This window comes from Schistocerca americana, chromosome 4, assembly GCF_021461395.2.
Source record: "Schistocerca americana isolate TAMUIC-IGC-003095 chromosome 4, iqSchAmer2.1, whole genome shotgun sequence".
Lineage (NCBI taxonomy): Eukaryota > Metazoa > Arthropoda > Insecta > Orthoptera > Acrididae > Schistocerca > Schistocerca americana.
This window is the reverse complement of record NC_060122.1, coordinates 455934659-455957259: the sequence shown is the minus strand read 5'-3', so window position 1 is coordinate 455957259 and position 22601 is coordinate 455934659. Positions and strand designations below refer to the sequence as shown.

The 22601-nt window shown below is 39.0% G+C and overlaps 1 protein-coding gene across 2 annotated transcripts in view; it reads right to left on the bottom strand.

The window, feature by feature from the left end:
• Positions 1 to 22601, bottom strand: part of LOC124612692 (UDP-glucose 6-dehydrogenase) — a 101732-nt gene that overhangs the window by 10487 nt on the left and 68644 nt on the right. Inside the window, exons 5-10 of one of the 2 annotated variants that reach the window (XM_047141034.1) lie at positions 20548 to 20745; positions 18574 to 18721; positions 15995 to 16089; positions 8288 to 8491; positions 5266 to 5421; positions 4664 to 4781 (exon numbers count right to left, since the gene is read on the bottom strand). In XM_047141034.1, the coding sequence (XP_046996990.1) occupies positions 4664 to 4781; positions 5266 to 5421; positions 8288 to 8491; positions 15995 to 16089; positions 18574 to 18721; positions 20548 to 20745 (919 nt within the window). Of the gene's footprint in view, positions 1 to 1751; positions 4782 to 5265; positions 5422 to 8287; positions 8492 to 15994; positions 16090 to 18573; positions 18722 to 20547; positions 20746 to 22601 lie in introns of those variants that run through there. The other variant, XM_047141035.1, reaches the window with a different exon arrangement.

Below are 22601 nucleotides of genomic sequence, written 5' to 3'. Positions count from 1 at the left end.
CCCTGCCAGTAGCTACGCTACTGCCGACACAGCTCTTGACTTCATCGGAGCACGCAAACCCTCCCGCCCGGCACTGAAGGTACCTTTGATAAGGCGGTGTCCCCTGGGAAGGTTTTACACGTAATAACTTTTTAAAATATTCTTAGCAGTTGTATTTTTGAAACTAATATCTATTGATTGTGTAAACAGTGTCTACACAAATATATCTTTCACAGCTGTGTGTGCATTCAGATGACTGCAACTGAACTAGTACATTACAGCACAATCACTTTGGTAATCAATGTGATACAATTTTCCTTATTCCTAAAACGTTCTATAATAAACACACACTGATGAGCCATAACATTAGGACCACCTGCTTAACAGTGTGTTGGTGCACCTTTGGAGTGCCATACACCAGCAATTTATTTGGCATGGGTTGGACAATTCCTTGTAGGTTTCTGGAGGTATGTGGAACTGTACGTATGAGCACTGGTTGTGCAATAACCGTACCTTATTGGCTGGTAATTTGTGGGCTTGGAGCTGACACCATATTGCATCCCATGTATGTTCCATCTGGTTCAGATCAGGTGGATTTGGTAGCCAAAACATCAATGTGAGTTTACTGTCAAAACACACCACAGCAAGATCCTGGCCAAGATTATCCTGCTACAAGATGCCACTTATCAGGAAAGGCATCACGCATGAAGTCATGCAAATGGCCTGCAATAATGCTCACAGAGTTCACAGCTGTCACAATGCCTTTGATTACTACCACAGGTCCCAATGGAATTCAACATGGATGTCTTCCACAGCACAGTACTACTCCCTCTGTTCTAAATCTGTGGCATGGTGCATGTTTCAAGCAGCTGTTAATCTGGATAACAGCATGTCGGACACGACTGTCGACCTGATGCAACAAGAAATAGGATTTTTCTGGCCAGACGACATGTTTCTATTGATCTGTGGTCCAATCCTGATAATCCCATGCCCACTGCAAATGTAATGTCATTGGTTAATACAAGCACGAATAGGGCTCGTCTGCTACAGAACCCCATCTTCAACATTCTGCCCTGAATGGTGTGCTTTGAAACACTTGTGCCTGCACCAGCATTGTACTCTGTCATCCGATCTGACACATATCACCACTTATCCTGCAGAGTGGGAAAGCCCTTCACCTTCATGTTCTATGAATAGGTGTGGGCATCCTACAACTTGTTGCCTACTCATGGTTTCACCATTGTTCAACCACTTCCACAGATGCTCAAGACAGGAGCATGTGAACAGTCTACCAGCTTCATATATCATTGCTGGAATGGTTTCCCATTCATCTCTGCTCCATTTATTTGCTTTCCTCTCCATGTCGCCTGCCAGCAGTCTCACAGTGAGCATGGTGATAATGTTTTGTCTCAGCAGTGTATAATGCTAAACAACTGGTAGTAAAGTTCCTACAGTGGTGTACCTCACATGGAGCAATAGAGGCAAAGTTACCCTTGTCTCTTACAAGGACTATAAGAACAGCCTCATTAAATGCATTAAAATTATGGAACACATTTTTTGCACTAAGCAGCTTCTCTGTTGGCATAAGATTATCCCAGTTCACCTAAGAGCACACATTTATGAAATATCAGGCCCAATACAGAACTGAATTAAGAATGTCTTGATAGATAACAAAATGTGCAGCACTGGAAGAACATAAATGTAAATTTAGGTCAGTATTCCGCAGTAACAATGTTCATTTTGAGGAATAAGCGAGAAAAATTTTAACAAAATGTATTTAGAATTCATGTATTTGCACAGTTACAGATAATGCACAAATTACATGGTCACTTACAATTTAATAAATAAAACGGACAACATAAAACTGCATTTGATTTTCACGTTTGACACAGATTGAGACATCTCCACAAGACTGACCCTGGCAAATGAGATTATGGGTGGCATTTTTGGTATCAATAATTCAAAGCCAATTCCGTGGTCTTATCACAAGTGCAAGACATTTATTCTGGAATATATATTACAGTTGCTGAGAAAATAACAGCTGTGAATAGAATCATAAAAGTTATAATGCATGATGCAATTGTAGTAAGTCATTCATATAGCTGAACATGTATTATATTCACAGGGCTGTTAAATTATGCAGATAAGTTGGTGTGGGGGTGGGGTGGGGGTGGGGGGGTGGAGGGTAGGGAGGAGATCAACCTCACTGAGAAAAATGCATAATCCCAGTTGCCAGGATCAGGTTACATGCATAAAATCAACACTGGATGTGTTAACTGTAGCACTTATCCCATGCCCATCACCACTTAAATGAACTAACAAGGAAACATTTTATGTTACTTTAAGTATGCTACTGTCAACTGAAGGTTTCTGCTATGGAATGATCAATTGTACAAGTATAGCAGTGTAACAGAACAGTATCATAACTGGCCTAATTTAATATGAAATTCAGTCATGTTTACAAAATTTAACAACAATGGATACACAAAAGCACACTCAAGAAAATAAAATTCAGATTGCTGCCTTAACTTGAAGTACAGAACTATCACATACAAAGAATAACTGAGAAGAAAGATGTGAATGCTGGACGAACAGAAGGTTGTGAATGACTGCCAGCTCTATCGGAAATATTAAAAATATTTTTTTCCATCAACTTCAAGTAGTCAGTAGTAACAATAAATCGAGATGCATTTCACATTCTTTATCATATCATTATGGATCCATTCTCTTTTTTATTTCTGTTGTATAGACTTGTGCAGAAACTTTAGCTTTTGATATCTGAAGTTTGCATTATTTTATTTGCTGATGCTGTCATTCACTCCCCAATCCTCCCAACATCAGGCAAGCAAGATCTATCTATGAGTCTAGCACAAATGAAATATGGGGAGAGGTAACCACACACCCACTTGTAAGTACTGTCATTTATCTGCAGGTGACTAGTTGCTTTCCCTCATTTTTGCTGTGGTTGTTTCTATCTTGATATTTTCATTATTGAAATACCACATACAAAATATTTTCCTGAACAACATGGCAGCTTTTAGCACACACAAATTAATATGGTAGTTACATCATCTAAAGACTCACTCAACTAAAGAGTAAATATTACAGATTCATGTGTACATAATGATCACTGGCATTTATTTGTTGCTGCATCAAAAGAACACATCAAGAAGTCTACAAAAAGCAAGTTTAACAATTAGAAAAATCACACATATAATTAAATACTTTTCATTCTATAATATTTTTTGTAAATGCATATTTGTCTTGCTGTAGTACATTTATTATACGATTAAATGCTTTCAACACATGTACAAAGAAGCTGGGAACAAATGAATAACACATTTTCACAATGAAGATCTTACTTCTCTACATCATTTCTTTTTAACATAATACTCTCTTAAGGGTTGCCTTCTTCAAAGAATATTGCAGTAGGTCAGAGGACAAAACTAGTTTGTTATTTAAGAAATTGATCAGTGGGGAAATTTTGAATTAAATGTCCCATAAACAAGTACCCTGACAACTACAGTCCTCAAAATACTGCAAATACTTCAAACAGGAATCAATTTTAAATGAGATGATACTTCAATAACAGTATCAATTGACAGCAGTCAATATTTATATTTGTGGTTTTATGTAATGAAATTTAATTCCACTATAGGGAAAGAGAAGGAACAATAAATAGCTAAAATATATTGTGAAACTATTAGGTGTAAATGGAATTTATATTGAAGTACACACAGAATACTTTCCTTTAAAATGTTATGCTATATATCTGATAATACTGATGGTATCTTGCTCTAGTTTCTGTATGGCAAAGGCAATTTCCCATAGAAATTACCACCACCTTGAAAGCACAGAATGAAAGTAAATCATTAAACTCCACATTCCTGGCTCTCAATGGTAACATAGATAATGGATTAATATGAAAGGAGAAAGTGCATATAAACATTTTTAACTTGTGCTCTCTGCTTCCTCTTGCCTTATACCAAAAAGTGGAGGTGAAGATTGAGGGAGAGGGGAAGCAATGGCAGAGGGGGATAGAAAATATTAGTCTATATGATGGAAATCGCATGAGGATTATGACAGGGCACTTGATAAATATAATGGAGAGGACGGGTGTGAGGGGCTAGTAGCTTGCTGTCTCCATCAGTGCCCTGTCACTTACAGTCACTTTCTGAAACAAAAGTGCTACGAAGGTTATGACAACGACACCTGTAGTGTCATTCATGAAAGTTACATTGACCACAAAAACTACAAAATGAAATCAACAATAAACATAAAACTACTTACGTGTGCTACTATGCAGGCAAAAACTAGATCTTTATGAAACTAAATGAATATTATCTCCACAAGTTGCAACAGTGATCATTAAAAGACAGAAAACAAGAGTTATAACACAACAGAACACACCTATACAAAAGTGTAAAAGATGTAGATGATTAATATACAATGAACAACATACATCTTTAAGTTATATGTTTTATACAGAAAATAAGTCTTTAAATGCTAACAAGTGTTCACATACGGCACAAGTTACAGGAAAATTGACCTGCTTTCTGTCTGAAACATACTACTCAGTCTGACAAGATCATCTATGCAATGTCACTTTCACATTCAGTCTTTATTTAAACCTGTGTTGTACTGCCCCACACTCGAGATACAACTGGTCGTGAAAGTCTTTTACCTATTGTCTGTACTTGGAAACCAATCTTCATCAGAGCCTCATGATCCAAAATTTTCCGTCCATCAAATATGTATGCTGGTTTCATCATTCCATTATAAATGCGTTGGTAATCAAGAGTCTAGAAATAACAACAATGATAATAATAATAATAATAACAATAATAATAATAATGATAATGATAACAATAACAACAACAATAATAGTAATTATAATGAGTTTTACTATCAGCACAAAAATTGTGAGGGGAGCACTTAAGCATGAAAGTATTATGGCATGCAGAAGTTTATAAAATTAAGCTGTTAACATTTATATGTTTATAATTACAGGCTTATTCCACTACATGAAAACTTTTCTCCTACAAGCAAAACCCACATTTTAAAATTCTCATGCAACTGTTTTAAAGTGCTTGTACAAGAGGAGGGGCATCTGACAGCAGGAAATGGGTAAGGAGTGCAAGAAATTGGTAGGAAATGGGAGGAAAAGGTATAGTGTATGGAAAGGAGGACGTGGATGTGGGTATGGATGTGGATGTGCACGTACCATCAAACTAACCCATGTTTCAAAATATGATATCAAAGACAGGTAATTCTATCAATACTTACAACAAACTCATCCCACTCGGTACATAGTACTATAGCATGCGTTCCCTTTGTTGCTGTATATGCATCACTATGTATCTCAATTGATTTCTTCACCTTTTCAGGCTCTTCTGTGACAGATGGATGTGTCAAGTCCTCAAGAATCTGTGAAGGTTCCACCTAATACAAAGCATCAACATCAGTTACTGCCAAAAATGGTAACAGTTGGCTAGAACACTAAGTGACAAGGCAGCACGCCAGCTATGAGATACTTTCTCTTTTGCATTTGTGACAAAAGTAATGCAGTTATCTACATTACCTCAATGAAAGTAATAATGTTGTGAATATTTTTGGACGTGTACATGTTGTTCTTTTATTTACTTGGTTATCTTGAGGGCACATTATGAAAATTGTTCTAAGCTACCAATATATTTCCTCACAGACTGTTGAAAGTACGTCTTCATACTGAAGCCAGAGACTGGAATTGTCTCCTATGAAAGAGCCTGTAATCTACTGAGTCATTATCTAGACACACCCACACATTATTGAACAGAATCACAGAAACGCAGTATTTAAAGGAGACGAAGTATCACGGACTGGCACGATGATGTGTTTTCTAGTTTGGAAAGCCCTTTTTGTCCAAAATAAAATGCTCAATAGCCTCTCTTTACATGGTGAGCAGCAATCTATCCTTATCATATCAATTTTTGTTATTCCATCCTGGATTTTTCATTACGTGAGAAAAAGACTATTCGCCACAGACATTCAATTTTGATAATTTTGGATGAATTTTTTTAAGACAACATTGCTGAAATGCCTCTAAACATAAACAACTGATAAATAAATGAAACCCTTTTTCACAATCTTTATTGTACAATGTAGGTTTTGAGTTATAGGACCAGTCTCTGCTATGTAACTGATACCAGAGATGAGAACCAAGCAATTCTATTTCTGTTAATTGTATAATTTTAAAGTTATCTCTGTTGTTAGTTTTGCTACAATTATATATGGAATTACATATTCATTAGTCCACCTCCATTGCGCAGCAGCAGCGTTACCGCCTACCATGCAAGGGGGCCTGGATTCAATTCCTGGCAGGGGACTGGGTGTTGTGTGTCCATCATCATTTTCATCAACATTGACACGCAAGTCAACGAAGTGGCGTCAACTAAAAAGACTTGCAATACGGCAGCCAAACCCCGAAGAGGATAGGCCAATAAATGTCATAAGATCATTTCATTTCACATCTTCATTAGCACAGCATTTATCATAAGTATGACTAAACATACACTGGACTAGAGCTATGCACAGGAATGGAATCTATTGTCATTATCTACTCATGAATGAAGACACTAATTTTTCTTCTATGCCAGAGGAGTAACATTGTCTAAAAAGGAATGAATAATTGAATTGTTCGTTCATTCAATAATAAATGTGGGGATACAGACATTTGTTTCTTAGTTGCTGATATCTCTGAGTGAGCTCTGCACCCTTACTATGTATGTGCAAGACTTCTACATCTACTTTGTATTTGTCATTTTCATCTAAACAATGTTCAGAAAAAAACTAATCTGGCTTCTTTAATACATTTAGTCACAGTTTTGGTAAATGCTGTCCTAATGAATTTTTAAATTGTACTGCCAACACAGACAGTTTACAGTTTAAGTCTAAAATTGAAAGATTAAAGTTGACATGTTAATCTTTGCTTGGTTCTCATTTTTGGTATCACTTGCGTATTGACACTGGGCTAATAACCTGGAACCTAGGTCGTACAATAATAAAGACATTTGTGAAACAAAGCTAAAGAACTGTTTGTTTGGTTAATACAATATTTCACCAAGAACCCACAGATGAACAAAGAGAAATAAACACCTGACATCTTGTCAATATATTAAATGGTGGATTTCAGTTACCTTAAGCCTAATAAGAATAAAAATTTTAAAGGTAGTTAGGAAAGGAAACGTGTAACAATTATTGATTACATGAACAAAGAGAGGCAAACATATTTTGCGGTGTGCATCACGAGTGTGTGCGCAGTTCCAGGATCTCTTCCTAAATCCCTGCATTGATTTTGACACGGACACAGCAGGTTGCAAGAGTATCAGCACTCTGGGGTTTATAGCCTCCAAGCTCCAATAGGAGCTGAGATGTAGGAAACAGGTTTTTTTTTTTTTTCATCCCCTGGTGTATAGGCTGGCCTGCATGACAGGTATGTAGTGTGGGAGCAGTGTTGGTCTGTCTAATCAAACTGCTTTGCATAACAGTCTCTTGATGTGTAGGCGTCCTGGCATGACAGAGGTGTTGTATAAGAGCAGTATCAGCCTGCTTTGTCAACTTGTTTTGTGGGCAGCATACATGTGTGGATGGGCACAGCTGCGGCAGTTTGAGACAGACAGTGGAGGGGCAGGAAGGAGGGACAAAGCGGAGGAGGAGGAGGAGGAGGAGGAGGAGGAGGAGATGGATAGGTAGTTGGAAGGGTGAGCAGACGAGAGAGAAAGAGAGACACAGAGAAGGGGGAGGATAAGGTGCGTGCAACATATGTATGGAATGTATACGTGAATGAAGCTTGGGAGGGGGAGGGGGGGGGGGGGGGAGGCTAGTAAATATATAAAGGAAGAATAAGTTAAGTGCTACTCCAACTACTCATGTGACAAACAAGTGGGAGACTAAATTAATAAAAATGGTGGGTTGTTATACTGAACAAGAACACTAATCCATCATATAATCAATTATTGTGAAACTGAATATCAGTGAAAAGTGTTTTATCAAATGTAGCTTGTTATGAAAGTCCAGAAAATTTTATACTTTTACCTTGAAACATAAAAGTTTGTAAAGTTATAAAACAAGAACTATGAAGCTTTACAAAGAAAAGAGTACTTTCTTATTGATATGACAGGAGGCAAACAGAATGTGAAATAAAAATAATACATCTGACTGAAGACGGATTTAGCATTAATTTTGCTGCATACTCAGTCCAATAAGGCCCCTTAAAAATATATAATCTGTAAGGAACATGCATGCAAACTGCATATTTAACAGTACAAACCTTTGGATCATAAATATGCAACTTTGCTCCTTCATCTAGTAATGTCGTTGAAACGTGTATGGCTGGAGACTCCCGTGTATCTCCTGTATTCTTCTTAAATGCAAATCCAAGTATTGTTATTTTTTTGTCTGTTACAGTATTAAACAATGATTCTATAACTTTAGCAGAAAACCGAGATTTCTGATATTCATTCATATCTATCACCTGCAAAGGAAAATAGAACTATAATTTCATTACTGCTCAGTATCAGTTATTTAATTTTTATGTAAGCAATTTGAAAAGGAAAGGGATGAGAGTGCTGCTGATAAAGCGCTTAAAGTGTTATCCAAGAGAGTAAAGACCAACATTTACATGTCTCACTTCTCCCTCCTTCCATTGTTGTTGCCACTATGTTGTAAAGGGGCAATGTAGTATGGTTTTTTTTTTTTCTTACATGGCTCTAAAATACGTAACAAGTATAATGTATATCCTTTCCACACTACAAGTGGGTCCTCATCCTAGGTCTGAGTTACTGGCTCTTCCTTTTTAACCTTGGTAACATATCTCTCACTACTGAGGAATTATTAGTTCTGAGATGCAGGTAATGTGTCCTGTTTACTTTTATTTCTGTTTGATGCTCACTGATATGTCTGTATTACCCATATTCCAAAATAAATGTGTTTAACAGCAATACTACACATTTTGCCTCCTGAAAGTAGGCACGGACCAGAAATAAGGTCTCTCAATTTATTAACAGATATAAATACTCTGCCAAAAAGGTGAGTCAAAATGTCACCAGCTTTCTGAAGGCTAAAAAGGTTAATTATACTAAAATTCACAAACTGTTAGTGACTGCAGCATCTTCTGCGCATCATTTAAGTTTAAAAGTATGTTCACTATGAACTTGATAGTAGTTCACAAGAAGCGAACAATGAGAGCTATCTTTAAATATCTCACCTGTCATGGGAGCTTCATAACGAATTTTCTTTAAATCGTGGTGTGACTGGTGAACTTACGGAACATCGATCTGCAACTGCACTATAGCTTTCTAGTAGATAGAACTCTGCATATCACTCTGAACATGAAGAAATTGACAGATGTTCAACTATACCAAAGGGAGCATCAATGGTTATTTACTGTTAAAAATAACTGCCACACCAAAAAAAGTGAAGCACCCAGCAGACACGGCTGGATTCAGTCTAACTTCATACACAGGCCCGTCATCAATGTGTATGTAAATAGTTAGACTTACAATTCTCTGTGACAGGTATAAGAACCACCAAAATGTGTCAGTGCCTTTAGTGCTGTTACCTATGTAAGGGGGGGGGGGGGGGATGTGAACAGTGCCAGGTGTTCAGTGATCACAGTGTAGGAAATGGAGATACCATGTACTCATAAGAGACAGCACTATCAGCAGCTTTTACTGAGATTTTGGGTCTCAGTTTGGCTGCTAGCTGAAACACGGAATATCCAGATTTATGGGGCATTCAGGTGTGAGAGTGGCCTGATGTTGGGCTGTAAAGGAAGTGTGGGCATGCGTATGCATCGACAACATTCTGGTCGACCATATCTAACCACCACTTGTGCCTTATTGGGCACCAAGAGTGTCATAATGTGCTCACATCTTCACCTGCTATTTAAAAACAGCTAATGGGCTCCCTGCAACATATTGTGTCATGCTGCATCATTGGTTGGAGACCAGCAGCAGCTGGACTATAGAATTACCATTCCATGCATGCTCAGCTTTTAACACCATAACACAAACAACTGCATTTTGAATCGGGCAATGACTGGGAAGCATGGACTACTGAGGGATGGTAAAGCATTGTGTTCAGCAACGAGTCACAGTTCTCCACTTCTACAGATGACCATCGTTGAGTTGACCTGGGGAGAGATGCCACCCTTTCAATGTTTGGAGAGGCACAGTGGTGTTACTCTTGGGCATCAGAGTCTGGGGAACTATCAGATATGACTTCACATCAAGGCCATTAGTGATCAAGGGAGCTCTGACAGTAAAGCAGAGAATCTTTCATCCTCATGTGACAGTATCATGGTGCAATTTTTTGATGGGACAGTTTTTTTCAACACATGGCATTTATGTGTATGAACTAACTGGCTGCTCGATGTTGAGGTACTCCCATGGTGAGCGTCTGCTCCCAATAGAACATGTGTGGGGCCACCTCAGATGCCAGCTTTGTCCCAGTGTCTGTATCTAGGATACCGATGATCAGCTTTCCACAGCAGAAGCTGCAACAGCTTTATGACATGCTTCCCAATCGAATGAGTGCATTTCTCGAGGCCAGAGCAGTGCAACGTCATACTGGTAAGGAGCTCATATTTCCAAGTTCTTTGTAAATTTAACTCCATTTCATTAGCACCAAAATAATGGCACATACCCTCTCACCCATGAAGTTTCATTTTATTTTCTCCTTTCCTTCTGGGTGCTTCACTATTTTTGTCAGGCAGTATGTATTCAAATGATGTGGCGGGTAACAACAGAAGTTTTGTAACCTTGTAACTGTAAAATATCTAGTAGTAGTTGTCCTAAATGCTTCAATGTGTAATGACCCTATAAAACTAGCTGTAAGGCAATCTGATGTTAGACAGATTCATTTAAAGAATCCTAATGATGTGTAACCCTTTCCTTAAAGAGGTAGTTTACAAAATCTTATTTGACTGATTTGTAATATTCTTAAATCAGCAATAGAGGAGATAAAGACGTGACTAGAACTACTGGTCACCAAAGGGACTTCAGGAATCTTGGAATCTTGCCATGTTGTCATCTCCTCCACTGCAGAGTCCTGAGGATAAAAAGCAATTCCTCACAGTAAACTGGTCCAGGAGCACTGACCTGAGACACATTTGGGGAACACAACTAAACAGACAATAAAGCTCCCCTTCTTAGACCATCAGTGTAAACACTAATTAAATTCTGGGCAGCAATTTAAAACAATGTAAAATTTAGTTTTAAAAATGTAATTTGGGTTATAATTATTCCTGCACCTCTTTAATTCTAAAATTAACCTGAGTGTGGAGTGATTCCCCTACTCTATCCCTGGCTTTGGAGCTTAATCCCCCCTCTCACCTCTAATAGCTCGAGTCTCTCCCTCATGTGGATTCTGAATGGTCTTGTTACCTATGGGCAGTTATTGAACAGATGTCCCAGTGGTGGCCAGGAATTGGAAATGAATGCTGATGATTTTGAAGATGTTATCAAACTGACAATGCAGTCTCACCAGCATCTGCGAAGAAGTTAGAAACTGGGCTTGTGTGATAAGGCCCCATTGCCATCCTAACAGCCTCATGCTGTATCACATCCAGATATGAAAACCTTGTTTATACAGAAATCTGGCAACTGTATTAAAGTGGCATCTGCATGACGCCTTAATAAAAATGGAGCAGACATGCATTATCTTATTCCCAAGACTGACGACTAATGCATTTTAAAAATTTAAAGCCTTGAGACCTCTTAATTTCATGTCTTTAAGGTGTGACAGCTCAAGTACTTCATTTTTTCTGTAAAACTGAGAACAGTGTCCCTCAGTTTTAAAACAAGTATATTACCGAGAAGTGGGAACAATTAAAATCAACATAAACAGTTTCCTCTGAAGAGAAATTAAAACCTGTGGCAATCACCCAATTCTCCAATTGCCTGATAATCAAATGCAACTGATAAGTGGTTATTACTAGAGAACACGCAGCAGTTTGAAAACTCATCCATGAAAATCGAACATTGTGCGAGACTCCTTACCACGAACATAATGCTACTATTTATCATAATGCCGAACACTGTTACACTTTAAAAACTTCCTGAGGCATGGTGTTCTTCTTAAAATATTCCAACAAGCCCTGTATCTAAAAACACTGTTCTGACAGGAAGGAGTGTATGAAACTGGGGAGGCATCCATGGAAACCACACCTGTGGAGCTGAGATGAGTGACTGGACACAAACTTTGGTGCGACTAACAGCCTTTACATGACATCAGAATTTCTTTGGGTTTTGTGAAAAAGAATTTGACAATATTCTGCTACGGTAGTCATTGAAGGCTGCTCTCGACAACCAAACACATTTTACTCAGCGTCTCTCTATAGCCCTATGCTTTGCTCTACACTTATTTAGCAATAGTCTGTTTCTTTAGAAGTTTCTTTACAGTGCTTGTTTACCATGAAGAGCCTCCCCACCCCTTCCTCCATTATGAACTTTTCTATTGGGTTCATATCTGTCCAATGCATGGTCAACTACTCTTTTATATGTGAACTATATTTCCTCGACATGACCCCGTCCATTGATAGAAGTTTGAATGTCCTCATTGAGAAAAGACACTGTCTCTTTTATCTAGTATTTCCAAACATACAAATCTTTCTTCTTGTTTTAGTTGCCTTTTATACTTTGGTTGTCACTGTTGCCACAACCGCCTCTTGGTCACTGATACCAGTGAGTGATCCTCAAATAAGTCAGGTCTGTTTGTTGTCATTAGATTTATTTCCATCATGAGTGGGATTCTGAACTATCTGTTCCAAGTAGTTTTCAGAGAAGGCATTTAATAATGTTTGAGAGGACATCTTGTCACACCCACCACTAACAAAACTGTAATTTTCCAAATCATATTGGTTGATCAAAATCTCCACTGATGATTACAGTATGACTGGGGAACTTATGGACAAGCAGACTGAAGACTTCACTAAAAGCTTTCGGTTATGTCAGGAGGTGAGCCTGCTGGTCAAAAGGAGGATTCAATTACAGTTTTATCCCATCCCCAATATTGATTCCTGCACAAACAATCTTGTATGCAGCTTTAATTTTAATCTCGTTAGATGTGAGTTTGTCTACTGTGACAAATACGCCACCCCATTAGCCCATACTTTCAATACACACTTAAATTTTTCCTAAAAATTGCACTGCTATCAACTTTCAGTTTTAGCCAGCTTTCCTGTTCCTAGAATTGCACGAGTGTCACTGCTTCTCAGGAGCACTTTAAACTATGACACTTTGTTGTGAATGCTTCAGCAGTCAAGTACTAGGATTTGAATACTCTCACCTTTGGGGGGACATTCCTTTGGATCTTAACCAACACTTTCAGGTCTCTCATAACATTCATTAGCTGTACTGGATGGAGAGTCACTTAATCTGAAAAACCCTTGTGTCTATACCACTCACAGTCAACTACCTGCAAAGCAGCCTCTAATGTGCACTGCACACCTGGCCCATTTAGGGGGAACCTACAGTTCTCAACCCTATGGCACAAGTCCAGAAACTCGCAGCCTAGCTTGTCACAGAACTCTTGAAGTATCTGGTTCAGTCCTTCCACTCAACTCAGAACAAGGGAGCCACTATTAGTTCTGGAAACAATGCTACAAATTGTGAGCTTTGTAGAAACATGTGTGAGGCTGTTCTTCTCAAATCTTCTCTGCCAACTGCTGGAATGATTGATGTATTAACTCAAAGCCCACAGGAGAGGCATCGTTTGTTTTAACATTCACCACAGCTTGCAATTGATTGCACCCTGTCCCATCAATGGCTGCCAGAATAAACTTTTCAACATGTTGAATGAGGCCCCCATGCATACACACTGAGTGCACCTGGAGTCCTTTCATGCCCCTCGCTACCATTTCCCTGGTGTACCTTTACTTATTGCCTGGGGCTACCATTATTTACTGCAGGTTCAGTTTACCTTAGTTAAAACCGTGCAGCACCAACAAAGCAGCTTTTCTGCTTGGGGTGGTTAACAGTGCATACAACTGCTTGATGTCCAGATGATCAACAAATTAAAACGGTATCTTGGAAACATAGGCAGAAGCGTTTGCCCAATATGTGAAGTCTCAATTGATCCATGTGTCCTGTATCCATTCTTGTTCCACTGAAGTATGGGAGCCATTTTAGTGTTTCGTTTTTTAATCTCCTCCTATCTTTCTGCTGGGACGGTGAGGCACTGACAGATTGTGGGGGAGGCATTCTGTGTGTAGTGGCAAGGCATCTAACTCCATGATATCCTCCTCATCAGTCAGATGTGCTATTATTACATGTTACGGTACCTGGGACATCTTTTGATCCAAACATCATGCTACTTTCCCGGTCAGTTTTCCCTTGGAGGTTGGTAGGGGAAATGGCAAGTTGAGAGAGACACTTTTTAGATTACCTTTTCTATAAACACTGTTAAAGCATTCCTTCAGCAATGTATGATTTTATAATCTTTACACAGATTTTACAATACCAGCAGAGCCATTCTAAACCTTCATGGATATAGAAAAGTGGCACTTTTTTCAAACATCCCCTCTATGTTTTTAGTAAATACAATCACATTTTGTTTGATTACATACTGAGACCCTTTACTAATTTTAATCAGACTATCAGAAGGAAACTCTTCTCTTACTCTTTTCGCCATGTGGTTGTGAATTCTTGCAGACAACACACCCATCGCATTTGGAGTGGTTTTCATCATGGTGTTCCCACGAGCAGCTTGGGATGTAAAGATTCACCCATACGGAGCCCTACTTGCCTGGGTAAGCATTACACAACCGAAATGTCGCAGGTTCCTCAGTCCTCAGAGGTTGTCTGGTGATGACAGATAGGTTTGTACCATCCTAGAATTGTGGGTGGTTAAATCAGGATCCTTGTTTCCTGTGACACACAACATTCCACCGGCTTGCCCCACAGTGGTCGCTGAAGCATGCTCAGAACTTACAGTTCTAGAGGACTGGTAGTCTTCACCAGATCCCAGCTCAGGTAATGCAAGTTCACAAAATCTGTACTCAGCCAATGAAGGCCAAGTTTCCTATGGTGCTCTTCGTCTGGCAAGGTTTATTAATTTAATAGCAGCACTTGCTTGTGAAGGCCATGCACAAACTGGAGCATTATGGAATTAGGGGAAAAGTTAACCAACACTTCCTTCTACATCTATAAAAGGTTCAAGCAGAAGCTCATCCTCTAGTGTCAACATGAAGAGAATATATAGGATTACTATAATGATGTTATGAAGTGTGGGGCACCACAAGATTCTATTCTAGTCCATGGCTTTTCGAGACATAAATCCAGCAACTGCCGTTGATATAAGAGCTGATTCAAAAACAAATGGATAAACCAGGACCACTTGGAAAAACAATGGATCATCATCATTATTATTTACATTTTATGGCATCCAATGGACCACTTTACGCAATTTTATTAAAAGAGTTTTTCAGTTTACTGTTGGACCAGTATTTCTCTATTATCTCAGATATCAATTTTCTTTTTTTTTTTTCTTTCCCATCTGAAATCATCCTTCGCATTTTCTGTTTGCTGATATTTGAGTTATGTTTGTAAAATTGTTGAACCATTTCTATCTCTTTAGTCAGCATTATATATTCAGTATCTGGGGACCTACCTGAACCTTGCACGGCACCAAGCCAGAGATTTAAAATTCTTTTACACAGAAGGTAAGATCAGAGAAGAGGGTACTATCCAGATTGCCACACCTTTCACATCATTCTCATGACTGTAATGTCGCTGAAGAGTTTGGAGGCACCAGACAACCGATGAAGATAAACAGCCAGAACTTGGTACAGCACTGCAGCCTTCATTAGTATGAAGGATCAGAATGGCATTAAATTCAAGATATAGCCAAGTACATTTTAGGAATGGGTGGTCATGAGTAGACTTATAAACACATTGTTATAAAATCTAGTAATTTTTACTAAAATGCAAAGCGATATCGATGAAAAAATGTCATTAAAAATAATAGTAACACTAACCTGTTGCCAGTAAGCTGCAACTTCTGGGAGGTTAAGACATTCACAGATGTACACAAGATTAAGTATATCCTTCTGGAAACAGCTACCACCAAACCCTGTATAAGAAAATACACCACATTAAAATTACTGCTACACCTTAGCTGCACTTTGCACACTTTTCCTGAAACATTATACAGAAGTACAAGGGTTATTTTAGACTAGAGGTGATTTCTTTCTTTCTTTCCTACTTTCTTTAATTGATTCTATGCCACTGTGACCATTCCTGACAAGGCTGTGTGGTGAAGTTGAAAGATTATGGAGGAAAGTGTCAATAATAAGACAGATATTGATAGCATAAGAAGAAGCATACAGCCTGAGGCAGGGATTCAGGTTTATATCCCAGTTCATGTCCATAATTTTAACTTGTCAGTAATTATTAACCATTTCTCATGGGAAATATATTAATATTTTATTGAAGGATAAAAACAATACAAAAGAACTGCCAGACTGTGATGGTTTTAGGAGTACGTTATTTCATTCCAAAAGGTATCAGTCATTTCACTTATGGTCATGATGTGGTATCAGTATTTTTCATGATGTGGGTTTCAGTTTGACCAGTTGTATTTTCTTTTAAGTGAATTACACATCCAATCAGGCAATGAAATATTAAAGGCTCATATGCCTCAGACAGAACAGCAAGTCTGCCATGATGGAGCACCACAATAAGTTTAAATCACACTGTACTGTTCTGGAAAGCTTTCATGTACTAGCTGCACAGTCACTTACTTTCAATAGTAAGATACAAGAAGTGACAGAAATTGTGAAGCAGCCTGCCAACATGAAGCACAATGACAGATACAGGCAAATCTTGCCTTGGCTGTCAACAGAAGCTGGCCTAAGAGCCAATGGCATTTGGGAAGCTGCACCGAGAGATGTGACAGTAAACAAAACAGCCAAAAACATCTATTGTATGCACAGTTTAACTTTGCAGTTACTGTGGGGGATGCTGAGAGCGATGCCTCCATCCCACAAGCACTCACAACTCTTTGTTGGCTGCCTCCCTCTGACTGCTAACCACCCATCCCCAGTCCCACTCCCTGCCTCCCTTTCCCTCTACCCACCCTGCCCAACACTATCACTGCCACAAGCAGTACACCACCCACAAAATAGCATTGGTGCTGTGAGATTAGCTAGCACCACTCAAAGTATTTATGAAATTATACTATATAAGGTTTGATTGTGGGACTGGTCCTAAAAGTAAATTTGCCACCCTAATGGAGACCACTTGGAACAGTGGTTGGAACACTGGTCTAAAAAACATGACGACACAATTACACAATGGGAAAAGTTTTACCGAAGTTGGGCAATTCAGTTTTCATTATACATAGACTATTTATAAGGTGTCTCTCACTGACTCCTGTTGATTGCAGATCACACATGTATACATTTTTCTAGTGTTCTGCTCATTTATGGTGTCATAGAATAAACATTTTCTAGATATTCCTGACAATTTCTAGTCCATTCATACTGTATACTTATTCATACTGTATCTTCTATATTCTTCCCAAAACATCTTAATCATTTCATTAATTACTGATTCACTTAGCTAGACATAAAATATGATAAAAGATTCCTTTGCTACACACACAATAACAACATGATCAGCAATTGCACTGTAAACTTTCATTGGCTAATATCGTAAATCATGTCTTCTTCTTATTCAATCTGAGGACCAGTTCGATGCCTCTGTCCACATTATTATATACCATGTGAAACTTTTCATCTCTGCATTAACTACTGCAACCTACATCCATATCAGCATACTTACTCTATTCATCCCTTCATCACCCACTACAATTTTAGTCCCCCCCCCCCCCCCCCCCCCACATCCTGGTGCCCCCACTTCCTTCCATTACCTAGCTGATAATTTGATTCATAATTAATCTCTCCATCTAATCTTAAACAATTTACTGTAGCACCACATTTAAAAACCTTCTATTCTCTTTTTGTCTAAACTGCTTCTTGCCCAAGTTTCACTCCCATACAAGGCTACACTCCAGACAAATATCTTCAAAAATGACTTTCCAATATTTATATTAATATCTGATGTTAGCAAATTCCTCTTTTTCAGAAATGCACTTTGCACCATAGCCAATCTAATTTTATATCCTCTCTGTTTTGGCCATAATCTGCTGCTCAAATAATAAAACTCATGAAGCTTTAGTGTCTCATTTCACTTCATAATTAATTCCTTCAACATTACCTGATTTAAATCTACTACATTCCATTACCCTTGTTTTACTTTTGTTGATATTGATCTTTTAACTTATTTTCACAACATTATTCCATTCATACTGCTGTTAAATAAGAAACGCATACTTACACCTTACGGTCCATTCTCAGTGCTTGCAAAATTATACTGTGGTATCCAAACTGCTTCCCTCACACAGGCTACACATCACATACATACTAGCATTTCTCTCATTTTGAATAAATTGTTCAACACATAGCACCTTCTAAGGTAATAGTGTTCTTCACATTTGAAATAATTACCTGTAATCAATGTGAAGCTATCATGATTACTTAAATAAGTGTCTTACCAACAGATGCTTGCAAAAATTTTGGACCAATCCTGGAATCAAGACCCACAGCACGTGCGACTTCAGAAATATCTGCTCCTGTTGCTTCACAAACAGCAGACAGTGAATTAATGCTTGAAATTCGCTGGGCCAAGAAAGCATTAGCTGCCTACAAGAAAAAATTAATCAGAGGCATTAACACAATAAAGTCAATTAGGAAAAGTCAAAATCTTCCAGATAAAAAAAGATATTAAGATGAAAATACATTCCACAGCAGAAATTGCATCAAGATTAATGTCAGCAGTAACAAGCTTTCAGGCATGCATGTTCAGAGTGCAATGCTTCTAGGCACGCATGTGCAGAGTGCGGTGCTTAAACTTGGGCAAATTTCAATTTGAATTTCCCACCATATCATAATTCCACCAGAGATCACAATTGGCATTCTTGAAAGCCATATCCATCTAGTAAACAGTCAGAATCTCAAAATGGCCAAGGTGTTACAGACAAGTGCAGAGTACAACCAAAGAGCTGCAATTATCGAAAGTCTTTACGCTGGGCGTTCACCCACTGAAACAGTTTAATTAACTTCAGGTATCTGAGATTAACTGTCTATGGGTGTGGCCAAGTATAATGCTTCAGAGAAGTGTGCAGTTTACATACTAGGTGTTGCGTATGGTGAGGGTGATATCATTACTTTGAATAGGGACAAACTGTCAGAAAAGAAATTTATCTGCAAGTTTTGACGAATGTTACAAAACTGTTAATGGTAACTGTGCCCTCAGGGAGACAATATGTCTTGCAACAAGATGGTACACCAGCTCATAAGAGCCATTTAGTCCAAAACTGGCTCTCTAATAATGTTGACATATTCTGGTAAAAGGAGTTATGGCCAACAAACAGCCCATATTTGAACCTCCTCGACTACTATGTTGCAGCATAGTTGAAAGAGTTACCAATAAGATGAGGCTCCCTAATGTCGCATCTCTATGCACCACCACTGAAGCAGCATTCATGAATATGGACAGCACTGTTTTAAAGAGTGCGTGGAATTGCTTCAGGACAAGACTACAGGCGGTCATTGCGGCTGAAGGTGGTTACATCGAGTAATGTTACTCTTGAAAGATACCATTACTTATACGTAAAAGGATTTTCATTTGTATTTTGTTTTAATAAATTTGCTTTTAAAAAAGTTTCATTTTTCTGGATTTAAATGCCGCAGTCTGTACTTGGAGGTAGCAGGCACCTATACATGGAAGCAGGAGACAAGACAGGGATGCTAGGAGAAATTTTGGAGAGAAAAAAAAGAAGAGTGGAGAGAGAGGAGGAGGAGGAGGAGGAGGAGGAGGAGGAGGAGAAGAAGTAGTAGTAAAAGTAGAAGTAATGGAATGATGATGTGGAGCACATGTAGCTGTAGAATGAGATAACTGAAGACATGGGTGGTGAGAAAAGTAACAGGGTGTCAGATTGTGAAGCTAGCACTGAAGTAAGTACATTATCTTACACTGCATGCTCTGAAACTGAGTGCTGTACTTGACCATTCATAGGTCTTAAAAGCTGGAAGGAAAACTTTGTATAGTGTCAGGTAGGCAGTGATAATTTCAGTGCATTCACTAATTAAAATTACATAAAGCTACAGTTACTAGCAGAAAAGCTAGGGAATGATTCTATAGGAATTAATTGTGCAGCCAGCAATTCTTATTCTCACCTTCTTGTTTGTTTTATCTGTCTTAGTAACTAACTCATGGCTGGCAAAAGTCATTTACGTCCAGGATTTGATTCACCATGAAAACTCAGATTTTTCTGAGGGTAAGAAATTCTGGAGTGTAGTTCACTCAGATTAATGAATGAAAATTAGGAACTGAAGAATGACTAGTGTCATTAATAGAGAGGCTATCAAGTGACGGCCTAAAATTGAAAGGCTTGCACTGGTGTTGGGAGCCACACGATATTTACATTACCTATCAAAGTATGAATATTAATTTGTTACACACTAACCAGTTTAGACAGTTCAGATGACCATGTATTTGTTGTTATTATATTTCGTCTTGATATCCAATGTTCATACACCCAACACAATTTTTCAATAGCTGCTTGTCCTTCAGGTGAATCTTCGCCACCTATGAGCACTCTGTCTGCGTTGATCAGATCATCAATAGCAGTTCCTTCAGCAAGAAATTCTGGGTTTGACAAGATCTGAAAAATCCATATAAATTTATTAGATACAGCAAAGAGTAAACAGCCACTACCAATACATGGAAAACAACAATAAAAAGGACAAAAATCGTATCTAGGAGAATAATTAGTAAGACTAATTCAGTGGTACTACTGACTTATGATTTTAGAGGAAAATAACTATAGAAAGGAAGGCTAAATACAAATGCAGTCAGACTTGTAAGCAAAATAATGGACTATATTATAGATATAAAAAACAGACTGTGTGTATGTATGTCCAGATCTCCTCCCAAAAACCTGTATCATATGTCACCCAGATTTGGCACACAAATAGCAAACTTCGTATCAGCACTGTGGAGTTTATAACCTCCTATAGCCTCAATAGCAGCAGAGATATTGGCAAACATGTGATTTTAAGCCCCTGCTGAATATGCAGCCCTGCACAACTGGCATGTCGTGGGAATATCATCAGATGCGTTACTGACTTGCTTAGCGAAGCAGTCTATACATCAGCAGCAAGGAAAGATTTATCCAGTCCCTGTCATGTAGACTACCCTGCACACCAGGCATATTGTGAGAGCAGTATCAGCTTGCTTTGTCAACTTATTTTGCACTAGCAACACTTGAGAAGGGCAAAAAGAGGAGGAAAATAGACAAACAAAAAGAGGAGGAGAAGATATGAACTGGGAGAGGGGGAATAGGGGATGAATAGGGAGGTGTGGGGGAAGAGGTAATAGACAGAAGAGAGGGAAGAGGAGATGAATATAGACAGGGTAGGACATTGACATTGAGAAGGGGCAGGAAGGGATGGGCAGATATGCAGGCAGGAGGAAATGGGCACGGAGAGTGGGAGGAAAAGATGAGTAGAGAGGGGTGAGGAGGAGATGGACAGAGGGGAAGAAGGGTACAGATAGAGATATGGGGGAAGGAGTGGTCAGAGAAGGATGAGGTATGAGGAGAGACAGGCAGTGAGGGGCGTGAGAAGGAGATGGGCAGACAAGGAGATAGACCAAGAGAGGCGGAGGAGATGTGTGTAAAGTATGTGTTGAACACTCATGCAGGCAAAGCTGCAGGGAAAAGGCTAGTGTGCATCTATAAAGCAGAGCATAAGTATGTATGTGCAGGAACTCCTCCCAGACCCCTGCGTCAATTTAAACCAAATTTGGCACATAAACATAATCTTCACGAGCATCAGCACTGTGGTGTTTATAATCTCCTGGCTGCACTAAGAGTGGAGATAGAGGCAAAAACAGTTTGACATGCATGTTGTGTGGGAGCTGTATGGACCTGCTTCACAGGGCAGCCATTATATCAAGGGGAATAAACGGTTTTATGGCCCCTGTGGAGTAGGCAGCCCCACACAGCAAGTGTGTAGGAGTAGTATTAGCTTGCTGTACCAACCTATTCTGCAAGGGCCACATGTGCTGATGGCACGGCTGTGGGAGGGTTGAGATGGATAGAGGGGAGAATGGACAGAGGGGGGGGGGGGGCAGGAGTGGATGTATAAGAAGAGAATGATGCAGGAGTGGATGGATAGATGGAGGGGATCGACAGAGCAGGGGAGGGGGTGATGAAAAGATGAGGGAGGAGTGACAGAAAGAGGAGAAATACACTCCTGGAAATTGAAATAAGAACACCGTGAATTCATTGTCCCAGGAAGGGGAAACTTTATTGACACATTCCTGGGGTCAGATACATCACATGATCACACTGACAGAACCACAGGCACATAGACACAGGCAACAGAGCATGCACAATGTCGGCACTAGTACAGTGTATATCCACCTTTCGCAGCAATGCAGGCTGCTATTCTCCCATGGAGATGATCATAGAGATGCTGGATGTAGTCCTGTGGAACGGTTTGCCATGCCATTTCC